Source organism: Perca flavescens, chromosome 6 (assembly GCF_004354835.1).
Source record: "Perca flavescens isolate YP-PL-M2 chromosome 6, PFLA_1.0, whole genome shotgun sequence".
NCBI classification, from domain to species: Eukaryota; Metazoa; Chordata; class Actinopteri; order Perciformes; family Percidae; genus Perca; species Perca flavescens.
In genome coordinates, this window is record NC_041336.1 from 23936299 (window position 1) to 23948972 (window position 12674).

At 38.5% G+C, this 12674-nt stretch overlaps 1 protein-coding gene across 4 annotated transcripts; it reads left to right on the plus strand.

Moving 5' to 3' along the window:
• The first annotated feature begins 1811 nt into the window (after positions 1-1811).
• Positions 1812-12674, plus strand: LOC114557294 (protein tyrosine phosphatase type IVA 3). Of its 4 annotated transcripts, XM_028580718.1 has the most exons (8): positions 1812-2255; positions 4528-4623; positions 5442-5962; positions 8432-8569; positions 9054-9146; positions 9275-9405; positions 9887-9961; positions 10311-12674. In XM_028580718.1, the coding sequence occupies exons 4-8, from the start codon at positions 8474-8476 to the stop codon at positions 10426-10428; spliced, it is 513 nt and encodes a 170-aa protein (XP_028436519.1). In that variant the 5' UTR covers positions 1812-2255; positions 4528-4623; positions 5442-5962; positions 8432-8473; the 3' UTR covers positions 10429-12674. The 4 variants fall into 4 exon arrangements, with proteins under 4 accessions (XP_028436519.1, XP_028436518.1, XP_028436520.1 ...); XM_028580717.1 differs by lacking the exon at positions 4528-4623; XM_028580719.1 differs by lacking the exon at positions 4528-4623 and having other exon boundaries at positions 1812-2065.

Genomic DNA, 12674 nt, shown 5'->3' on the forward strand with positions numbered 1-12674 from the left:
GTACAGATACTTTTTAGGGGTTGAAACAATCCTGATGCAGAGTATGTCAGATTCACATTATTTACATAAAATCTTGTAAAAGCAACATGTCATAATTTGCTAAATGTGTGATCATACTTTATGGAAATATTACATCATCATGTCAATTTTCATATTATCTATAAAGGAGGTGAATATTCAAGCTTTCCACCACATCACAAAAATTCTCATAGACTTCCATTGTATTTGTAACTCAACCTGTGAAAACAATAGAACAACTTACTTACTATGACATACTGATCACCTGTTTAGTACTGAGAGTGATGATTTCTTTATAGTAGTCAGTCAGCCTCAATGTCCGTGATTGTATCCATACATATATAACTCAGGTAATGTTTATACTCTGAACTGTCTAAATTGGCTCTGTGGTCTCAGATATATGTCCCACGTCAACCTTTTGTTGCTGTTCCTCACTCTCCCACCATGTTCCTGTCTCTCTTGACTGTGTTTACACACACACACACACACACACACACACACACACACACACACTGATGACACATGTGCTTTAAAAGGTGTAAAGACACGTACTGTACAGTGTGAAAAAGCCATAATCACCTCTATTCTATGTTTACATGTTTTTGCAGTCAAAGTCCTAATTAAAGGACATCAAGGCAAAGTAGTTTTCTCTTATTTTCCATCTCTCTGAACCTCTTTATCTGTCTAACTGTCACTTTGTGCTTGGAACCCGTTAATAACCAAACATGGTTACTGATTAGCCGGAACAAAAAATAACAGCGAGGTAACACTGGGCCATGATACAGTAGCTGAAATCCTTGTCACCATAATGTATGCAACAAACACAGCTCCAGTTTTGAGAGCACAAATACACACAGAATATAATAAGCAGCAGGCGTGATCCTGAACATTCAAAGTTGAACGTGATAAACTGGAAAGCGTTCAAGTGCTTCAGCTAATTTTAGCTAGTAAGAGGTGTTTTTCTAAAGCTCCGTGCGTGGGTAAACACTCACGGCAACCTCTACTCAAAGTGATTGATAGTGAGGTGAGGCCCCAGCATGTTCTTCTTTAAGAAGTATGTGTGTATGACTGCCTTGTGACTCTCTGTACTCACACATCCTCACCATAACTTTCTAAAAAAATCGGATACAATTTATCCTAAAAACTTAAAAAACACAAAGCTGCATGGATTTCTTGGAAGCCTGCCTCAATGATTGTTGGTTTAGAAAATGTTCACCTTTTTTATAAAATTTTTGGACAGACACAGTGACTGGTGCGGTGTGGCAACAACACACATCAGTTTGGCTATAGGAACACAAAAAACTTGAGACTATTGTGAGTTAAGGAGAAAGTTAATTCCATGAACTGGGACTGAAAGGTTTGACTTGTCCAATCTAGCTGGTAGCTCAAAGGACCATCTATTTTTAGTTGGTACAGGGAAGAAAAGGGGGGAGAGAGGGAGGAAAGGAAAACAAGACAAGGTCTAGACAGTCGTGTCATGGCAGAAACTACTCGTTGGACCTAGTCTAGAAATCTAGACGCACCCTAGCGGCAGCTAGGGTCAACATCTTGATGTGGGTCTGGCTTGTCAGGCTACGTTGGACCTACAATTTCACAATATTTGTTGTTATATTTGAGAGAAAGATGAACTGAAAACACCGATCTGTATTTATATTGTTACTGTGCACTGCACTGTATGTGAGACCACAGACTTCCTTGACTTATCCTTGTAATCATCAGCCTATAGGAAGGGTGAGGAGAGGAGAGGAAGGGGGGACAGCACCTCTTCTTTACCCTGGAAGAGTGGAGGGAAAAAGGAGTCAAGTGGATGAAGGGGAGGAAGAGTAGGGGGGGAGGAGGAGGAGGAGGGAGTAAGGCTCTTCTCCTCTCCCTCTAAGAGCATTAACTGTAGAGTGTTCTGGTAGTGACAGGGCTGTCAGGGTCAGATGGCTGCTCAGCCTGATTAGACCAGCTCACAGCAGATCCTCAGCCCAGCACTCTGCACTGCTACAGCTACAAACTGGCACATACAGTACAGACATCACCGTGGATACTGAGAGGCCAAGAGGTACAGGGAGAGGTGGATAGTTCAGTGTTATTGTGGAGCAGCAGGTTGTTGCATGAATATGCCATTTTCTGCTGGTTGACTACCAGACATCTCAGCTTCTAGAGGCAGAAAAAGCAGGTGGACTTTACTTTGGCAAAGAGGCAGAAGAAGTGCTGTTATTTCTGTTGTTGGAAATTACATTGCATAGCAGGTAAGGACAATGTGGAGTGTTGTATTTGTTTTGTTGCTTCCTTCATTCTTCTAATTATCATAATTAATAGTATTTGGGAAAGGTTTCTGAAGGTGTCACACAGCCACAGCAAGTTGTGTAACTTTTAGGAACAACAACTTGATGTGACAAATAACAAATGTAGATACAATGACGGAGAATTTACATAGACATTCATTTCCACAGTTAGAGATACTAATTAAGTTATAATCATACTTCTTTGCTGGAACAGGCTGTCAGTGGCAAGACAGGGGTGTACTAGAATTGCAGACTGTTGCTTCCACAAAGATTTGGTGTGCCAAAGAATCAGCTGCTGGTATAGATACAGCTATAAATACAGCTGCAGGTATTCAGTGTCTACAGGGGTTTACTATAACAGCCAGTCAGCTATTTGTATGTCAGCACTCACACTGTTTCAGGGCTGTTGCTTTTGCAGGACTTACTATGGTTTGTGAATTTTCATGTTCGGCAGCCAAGCTGAGCACTGAGGTAAGAGGGAAGGCTGTACTGTTTTAAAAACAACTCAAATTTAGATAATTTAACACATCTTTTTTTTTAGAGTTGACTAAAAAGGTGCTGCAGAATTCCTCCTCAGTAATTGTTAACTGAAGGCAGCAGAGATGAATGCGCGGAAACAGGATTGATCCTATTTCAGGCTACTACTAACCTGCCTTGTTGGTGTCATTACTACTAATCTCGCTTTGCCAGACCTTCCTCCACCACAGCCCTGCGGAGGAGGGTCTGGCTAGTCCACACAGCATTCCAGGATGGGAGAAAAACGTGCTCTGGTTTATTGGCATTTCTTTAAACCAATCACATCGTCTTGGGTGGTGCTAGGGACCGGGAAAAGCCGTGGTGCTGCTGCAAAATAGCCTCAGGAAGGACCTTGTTTTGGTGGAACGTGTACATTCAAAAGTTGTTTTAGTCGTGGAACAGAAAAGTCAGATTATAAACTGCGCTCTAGGGTAACAGGGAAGATTCAGCTTGCAGTTTTAGTTGGAATTACTGCTACCGTCTAGCCATTTCCCTCATGCTTCTTTATGCTTTTGTATGATGTTTTTATTTTAAGTCACTCAGTTGTGTCTCCAGGTTTCAGTGAATTTACTGCTTTGTCACGTCTGTGACAGTGCCTTCTGTCATGTTGCTTTGTGTGATACACATTTGTTTTTATCCTGTGTGTCTCATGGAGTTAAATTGTTGTTGTGCTTGTGTTACATGAGGCTGTAAAAACACAAATGGCATCTCATAAAACCTCACAATAAATGTTCATTCTAGATGTTGAATTGACTGGATGGGATTGACCTCTATCCTGATTAGTGGTAACCGTGGTAACAAAGGATAAATTCCTAATCATAGATAGTCAACAACCTGGAATAGACTGCACTCTTCTGGGAGAGTTAGTGAGTAAGTCGGCATGTGATTATGAAGAGTGTGTGTGTGTGTATGTGTGTGTGTGTGTGTGCGCGTGTGAATTGTTAGCTGAGATGAGAAGGTGACGACGGATTACCCAGAGTACCTCTGGATTTTCCCTTGTTGTTTGTCTTGAATGTTTGGTTTGGTAACGTCTTTGATCACCTTCCTTTATGTTTCCTTCACTCACTCTGCCCGTCGTCCATAACGTGATCAGCATTTGTTTTTCTATTCCTGCTTTGGGTAAAACACTTATCATATTTAGTCCCATACGTTTAACTAACTATGTAAGACTTTAATAGGTTTATCAGACAGGTTTCTGTCATCTTTTTTTATTTTTATTTTTTTTATTGTTGCTTGCCTACTAAGCAGAATATTAAACTTGATGACTTTTGAAGAAACTGCATTTTAATTTTCTAGCAGTGTCCCAGTATCCTTTCACTAATTTATGTAATATTTAATTGGACAGAATGCGGCAGACGAGAACTTTCTACAAATAGACTGAACCAATAACAAAGCACATTACATAACTGGAGTTCAGCCCAATGTCTTTTACTTCAGAGAATAAAGAGGATGAAGCTGTTAAACACAAATTTAAGACACAATGTTATCTTGGCTAAATAGGCCTTCATTTTAACTTTTAAAGCTCAAACTAAATATAATTTAAACATCTCATAGACGTGCAGATATGTATCTGATCAACAGCAGCTGTTTGCATGCACAAAATATGCCAAAGCTGTTGTTGCACTTCTCAGGAAGTAATGATCTGACATCATTCTCGCCCTAGTAGGAGGACTACTTGAAGTAGCAAGTGAGCTAACCTTCCTTTTTATTTGTTTTACAGTTTGTACTACAATGTGTGGTCTTTTGTCCGAAAGGTTGAAGAACTACAGCTACTACTCTTCTACACTTACAGTACAATCCTCCTAGGATACATTAAGTAGGACACTGGGTTACTATCTCTTTTTTTCACACCAAATTCAATTTGGTTGACATTGTGCAGGCTAATCTAATAACATTTTCCATATTTTGTGAGCCACATCATGTATTAGATTTTCTAGCTCATGCTGCATCTGTCATCTGTTTCTGTGCTTACTTGTCTATTCCATGCAAGTATAGGACCACTTTTGTACATTGTTCAGTAACTGCATACAGTGATAGTGGACTCATTGTGTGTGTATGCTTGTGTATATGTATGCATACAACTGACTTCTTAAACAAGGGAGAATCAGGACTTGCAAATATCAGCAGTCTTGAATATAATGTATGCATAAGCTAGCTGTTCTTGATATTTGGCAATCTTTGGCCGGTTATTTTAAAATTACAAGCACCAGCTAATTTCTCAAGTTCACTAGTGACTGTGTTTTTGCATGCCAAAGTGTTTGTCAATTTGATTTAATATTTGAAACTAATGCCAAAGTGTTTGTCAATTTGATTTATTATTTGAAACTAATGCTATAATTTTGTTAAGTGGGTTCAATGACAAAACATTAAAATCTGTATATATACAAACATGTTCATGTGTGTGTTTGTGTGTTTATCTATATCATCAGCCAATCATCTGCCCTGCTGTTGGACTTCACATTACTGATTTAGGCTGTCATTAGTAGATTTTGCCAAACAGTATGGGCGGATTTCGCACATACTATGTTTGGAACATTGGAACAAATGCTGAATTATTGACATTTTATTATTATTGTTTTTCTGAAAGTTGATAATTAAAAAAATTACATTTTGTTTATATCTTTTGTACTTTAGAACTGCTGGTTGATGGAGTTTGTGCGGCGGAGTGGTGACTACTGCCACGCCCAACACATTTAGAGTCTATCTGGAATGAAGCTGCACCATGCAGTCCTGCGGCCCTGATACCTGAAAGACCATTGGCCCTTGCCCTCTAAAACCAGCCAGCTCATGGGGTAAGACGTGGAACCTCGTCACTGGAAGCTAACTGGAGAGAGAAGGACACAGAGAGCTAAAGAACTAAGAGACAAAGAGAGAAGGACTAAAGCAGATCAGAGAGATAAAAACTAAGAGACGGACACAGAGAGAGCTGACACACTGTAGCTTCCTGGACTATAGGATACAGTCAACTGATGGAGTGAAACTGTTCTCAAGACAACAGGACCTCAGAATTGGGAACAAATAAACAGTCTGTTTAGGAGACTGTTCATAAACTGTCTCCAACAGGAAGTTCAGCAAAAGACAGGAAGTCCAGAGTTACCTGGAGACCTGATATAAGTTGAAGACACAGCAGCTACCTGCTACAGCTGGAGCTAAAGGTAAATAGTGATTCACCAACACCTCTTGCACATTACTGATTTGTTCTGGCATGACTATATTATTCTGTGATAGTTTTTTTGTTTGGTCAGTGTGAACTAAATCAGCTTTTGGTTAATTTCCATGGTTTTAAGTTTTATATACAATAATTATTTTGGCAGATATGCCTCTCCTGTGTTCTTACAAAGTGTAAACCTGTTGATGCAAAATTCCTGTACTGCATGCTATACAGCTTTATGAATGCGCAGTACTCAAGCTATGACAAGCAAGTCACGCATTTATGCCTACTCATCACTGGCTTAGTTTATCCATTTCTTTACTAGCATGATCACCCAAATAGTACTTATCAGTACTCTTACTAAAATAGTGTCTGTAGGGAATGTTAGGCATCCCTGAACTAGATTGATTAAAACAAAATAAAAATTCCATTCTAAAATACACTCACATCCCGTGTCGTATTCGAAATGTGAGCAAGATCAATGCCATTGCACAAGAGAAACTTGAAAGAAATGATCCATTGATAGTTATAATTATTGTTTACATCCAGTATACAACTGAATATTACTGTGTTGAATGTAGTATGCATGTATTGTGATTTTAGATGTGCCCTTATCGGGGCTCCCTGGAAGCTCACCCGGTAGCGCGTGCGCCCCATGTACCAGGGCTCAGTCCTTACCGCAGTGTCCCAGACTTCGATTCCGACTTGCGGCCATTTGCTGCATGTCTTCCCCCTCTCTCTCCCCTGTTTCCTGTTTTCCCCCTAACAATTATAATAATGAAAACAATGTGTTTTTTTTTTTATTATTAATTGTAGTGCTTCAAGTAAGAGTTTGAGAACTTGTCTGTTAGTGACAGAGGACAAACTATTACAGGTTCAAAGGGCTTGAAACAGGTTTAATGCCCTGTGTGGCTGTCACTGTCGCCGATGCTATGCACCTGTAACCCATTCAAGCAAAGGGTTAACAGAAACATAGTTTTGACCAATCAGAGGTGGTTGTGCCAGAACCCCGCCTTTAGCTGAATCTCTATCTAATCTGTCAAAGGGAGAGCAGGAGTGCGGTTGTAAAGTGTAACGTTGGTAGTCCCCAGAGAAAAAGTTGGTAATTTCATGCCGCAGATTAGAACCCAAATTGAAACGTAAGCAATGAAAATTGCTGAATGTTAGAGCATTTAGTCAAATTGGTCATCATTACTGTGACTTATGTGTTTAGTTCCAACATAGTGTTAATAGTGTCAAAAAACGTTATCTGATGTTGTTGTTCAGTAGCTAGCTCAGAGATTATCGGCTAATGAAATTAATGATTTAGCAGGGGGGGGTTATCACTTTTGTAAGGCACTGTATCCGTGTCACATTCTCATTAGGGCCTGAGCCCCCCTAAAGGTCAGATCCTAGAATCGCCCCTGAACTGTTCTATTGTAAGATATATTTTTTTAAACGAAGAAGTGCCCTTAGCACTGAAGTTTAACAGTCACATTCATAAAATCCAACATCAGTGAATGATATGACAATATGATAATTTTTCATAAAATTTTTCTTTTGGCATCCTACACAGGACTGGTGTTTTCAGTTGTTCTGGCTGATTAAACCAGGTTTAAGTTGGGCAGAGCTATGATGGGAATTATTTGAGGTTGATGTCCCACCTTAACAGGCGAGACCAAAGCCGGAGGCAGATGTCAAGCAAGTGCAGTCTGTTTGAGCTTTGAGGTCAAGCAAACCAAACTGGTGGAGTTGTAGGGCCTTGAACTGCAGTATTACATTCTTTACTACTACAGTAGATGTGCTTATATTATATTGCATTACAGAAAAGGACTGTAAATATGTGACCTTGACCGTTTGATAATCTTGAGATGTCTTAAATTTGTAACAGGTTTGGTTGCGTTTAAAAAAAAAAAGGTTGCAGTAATGCACCCTGGAGAAGTGAAGCTTGTGGTGTGTGGTCATGGTATGCTGAATTGACCGTTTTTGTTTTTTTCACAGCAGACATTTTGACATGTCATAGTAGGAAAAGCACATGTGGTACTAAGTACAACAGCGATGGCTCTGTTCTATTCAAGTGTCCCAGTAAGCCAGTGTGACAGTGTCACAGTGAGCCAGCATGAACAATAATAGGACCCTGAAACTGAATCCACCATCATTTATTGTATCATTTACACCTGTGCTTTTCACTTTTTTACATGTCAAAATGTCTTCAGTTAAAAAGGCATGGTGGTGTCAAAGATACAATAGTGATACTTAATGGGAAATGAATAAGACAAATCCAGAAAACCGCATGTGCTGTATTCACTAAAACACATTTTAACTTTGAGATGACTCAAAGATGGGATTTTCCATAACTTCATGTGGTGCAATTTTTGGTGTTTTATATGCAAATGTCTTAGGGGCATAAAAATGTGCCTGAAATTTGGCTCAAATATTTGACACCATGTTAAATTTTTAGTTATATACAGTACAATTTTTCCTGACATAAAAGGTCCGAGGTCCTCCTGGGATATCAAAGGTCACGCTGGTCACCATGAACCGTCCAGCTCCAGTGGAACTGTGCCACAAAAACATGAGATTCCTGATCACACACAACCCCACAGACAGCACACTCAGCTCCTTCATAGAGGTAAGAAATGTTTGTGTGATAACATACCCCCATCAGTCCACTGAAAAGCTTTACTGAAAAAAACGTTAATAAAACACATAAATACACATTTATCATGTATAAACTACATGTGTTGTTTCCCTTGCTGATGACATGACATTTTAACAATTTTCACATTGTGTGAGACCGAGTGAATGTGTTTATTTACTACACTTATTTTTATTGCTGTTAACTGGTTTTTGGACCTTTTATTGTATTCACTGTGAAAATTTGACTCCTTTATTATTTTAACTGTTAAAAGCCCATCTAGGGACAGGTGTTGCAAATTAGCCATGGCTATAAACACTGTGATACAGGCATCGGATTGTTCTTTATGTAATAATCTATGTTTTTTGTATCTGTCCCTATTCAAATAAACAACAAATAAAATAACTGAATTGAATTGATCAACTTGTGTTTTGGCTAAGTTGTGAAAATAGTCTCCTACCACTGTCGTCCCACTCAGGACCTAAAGCGATTTGGTGCCACCACAGTAGTTCGAGTCTGTGATATTACCTATGATAAAACACCGTTGGAGAAAGACGGCATTACTGTAGTGGTAAGCACACACACACACACACACACACACACACACACACACACACACACACACACACACACACACACACACAGTGCCAGTAGTACTGTCACTGTTTGCTTATAACTTTGTAACTGCTTTTCTTTCAGGATTGGCCGTTTGATGATGGAGCCCCGCCCCCCAGTAAGCTGGTTGATGATTGGTTGAGTCTACTGAAGAAGAAGTTTCAGGAGGATCCAGGATGCTGCGTGGCCGTTCACTGTGTGGCTGGGCTGGGGAGGTGAGAGACACACCAACCAAACAAAAAAAAAAAGTCTAAACTGGAACTACAAGAGAGGGAGACTCACCACCTATGCACAGCAGGGATTAACATTATCATGTTTCTGCTATAAAACTAGGTCACCATAGTTATTGTCGCATGCATATGATTATGCTGTGCACAGCAACATAATCGGATGATAAGATCAGATGCCTTTTGTAGTTTTAGTGGCATTGAGCTCTCTCTTATATGCGTTGAACACTATGTGCACACCAGCTAACACTAATACACACACACACACACACACACACACACAAACAAGATATTTTTGTACCCGGGTCATTCCTGTTAAGCAGCAATATTTTAATTTATGCCCTGTCCTCATATTTCCTTAAGATGTGTCACATTTTTATAAAAAAATGGCTGGAATAATTATTTTTACTCAAACATCAGACTCATAACACATGGACATGACTCTGTGTGTGTTTATGCATGCATACAGGGCTCCTGTGCTGGTTGCTCTGGCTCTGATAGAGAGTGGGATGAAGTATGAAGATGCTATTCAACTTATCAGACAGTGAGTACACTTCTAAACTACATCCTCATCATGCAGAAATAACAAATATCATGGTGTAAGAGTATTGGTTTTTGATATACACAAAAAAGCTTTGTGTGATATGTAAAATATTTAACATGGCTTAAGAATACATCTTACCACAAACACGATTTATGCACAATGTATACAGAAATGAAATTGTCTTTCTTTAATGCCATCTGGTGGTGATATTAAGAAGACAATTAGGCAGACAGCAACGCACGCGGTAGAGCCATTTGAAGAATTAGGGTAATCAGGATAGGGTTATACCTTCCATCATGCATTATTTGTCTTTTTGTTTTTATATATTTTGTCTTTGTGTGTATTTCAGGAAGCGTCGTGGAGCCATCAACAGTAAACAGCTAACCTACCTGGAGAAATATCGATCCAAGCAGAGACTGCGCTTCAAAGACTCTAATTCACACAAGAACAAGTGCTGCACAATGTGAACACACACACACACACACACACACACACGAACACACACCAAAGACATTTTGTACCCGGGTCATTCCTGTTATGCAGCAATATTTTAATATATGCCCTGTCCTCATATTTCCTTTAAGATGTGTCACATTTTTTTTTTTTTTTTTTAATGGCTTAAATTATAGATAAAGGTCTTCTTCATCACATTAACACAGAATAATGCACATTAAAAATACATGTTTTACTTTACTGCCCTTTTTTATGGTACATGTGCTCAATTTTACCATGTCCCCAGTGTAAAGTTATCCTCTTCTACAAGACCTATACGCCATTAAATAATAAGATAACAGTTAACCATGTTAAACTCTCTCTGATAGGCTATATATTAGGAAGAACTTTTTTTTTTTTTTTTTTTTTTTGCATTTTCATAATTCACTGTGTGTGCCTGAAGTAATTTTCCACCCTGTTAGTTATTGGTTTCTCGACTTTAAAATAAAGAAACTTCAATTCCATTGACACCATGTTCAGGATGTGACATGTTTTTTTGTGAGGGAACTCAAAGGAGCAAAGTAGGGTGAGAATAAACTTACACTGAGGCCGAAATGTTGCTGCATACCATGATCCCTCAAAAAAAATGCCTCAGGAATCCAACCATATCAGCCTTGTGTCACTATCACAAACACTAAAATATACAGGCTACATTTGGCCCTGGTGTACCCTGGGAATTGACAGCAGTTTTGTTAGAACCCATCTTTGTGATTTCTTGTCTTTTAAAGAAAAAATTTGTTTATTGGTTTGCTTCACAACATAGATTACAGTGAAGAAAGATGGCAAAGATGGGCAAGGAACAGAAAATCACATAAAACGTTTTGTAGCTAAATATTCAGGGATATAGATAGTATAGATATAGATGGAAAAGACACAAAGTTGGGTCAGGGATAATGAACATTAAAATTTTATATTATGATATACCTGTTCTATTGGCCCTCAAATCATCAAATCATACCAGATATTTTGTAAAGATACCATTGAATTTTCATTATTTTGTACAGGTGTTCAATATCTTCAAACTTCCCCATAATCATGGTATGAAATGGCATGCAGTATTTCTGAGTGTTTCTTTGAGATTGTTTTTTGGACTCCTGAGACACTTTTTACACTGAAACACAGGTCAATACTTTAAGTTGACCCTGTCTTTTACATTAGTCCTGTTGATGTCTGTTCTCAGTGTAACTGGAGATAAAAGGGCTCCTTTTCAAGCAGCATTTTCTGCCATTCAGTATCAAAATCAGCTTCTGAAATGCTAGATGAAGCATTTTGGTAAACATAAAGCCTTCATTTGGTTTTATCACAGTTGCCGTTTTAATATAATTTCATCGTGCTCAAATTATGTGTTTACATATTGGTGCGTGCATTATATTGTGCTCTGTTTACTGACACCCACAAGAGTAAACATCTTTGTCAGCAGCAGCTGCTTTCAAGCCAGGTTAAAAGTACATATGTGTTATTTAAAACAAAAGGAAACGTTAATAATTCTACAGTTATAATGCATTACACACATTCTAAAATGACTATAAACTGTAAACTAGTTGTAAATAATATTAAATGAAGTATCTCTATTCATCACTTTTATTCTAGAGGTAAGGGTAAACCACTCCTCCCAGTCACTGACTACAGGAATTTGCAAAGAAAATGAAACCATTGCAGGTATTACACATATTTTTTGTGTTACTTTGTCAGAGAGGAATTTTCACATTATCAGCAGTTCATGACATAATATCTCAGTTTTAATCCATGGATGATATATGGATAAATTTAGATCTCTAATCCTAGAATAAATATTGCTGCGCATCATTTAAACTAGGTTACAGTATCTTATACAGATTTTTCTTGAGGTTGGAGTTTGCTTATTAATTTGTATTGTTTCTAAATGATGCATGTAACCAACTGTTTCATGGTAGAGCACCTTTTATGTATTACAGTAGTAGGTTGCTTGTAGTCTCCCCACATTTTATGTCCTGAACAACAATTTGTGAGAAAGAAATGAGAGCAGAGGGTGTAAAATTGTGTGCGTGTGTGTGTGTGTGTGTGTGTGTGTGTGTACGCGTGTGAGTGTGTGTGTGCGCGTGTGTGTTTTGCAGTCTTTAGTCATTGTTAATAATTGGGACTGACCTGAGCTAACACTTTTTTATGTAAAACCAAATGCTGTAAATGTCTGTATCTCTGTAAAGTTTTGCACTGTTTAATAAAGGCTTTGTCATTGTCCCTA

Excerpts from the sequence above, each read along its gene's own strand:
- LOC114557294 (XM_028580718.1), top strand. The coding sequence starts at position 8,474 with ATGAACCGTCCAGCTCCAGTGGAACTGTGCCACAAAAACATGAGATTC. Across the intron at positions 9,147-9,274 it reads AAGACGGCATTACTGTAGTG|GATTGGCCGTTTGATGATGG; the intron begins GTAAGCACACAC and ends CTTTTCTTTCAG. Across the intron at positions 9,406-9,886 it reads TGTGTGGCTGGGCTGGGGAG|GGCTCCTGTGCTGGTTGCTC; the intron begins GTGAGAGACACA and ends GCATGCATACAG.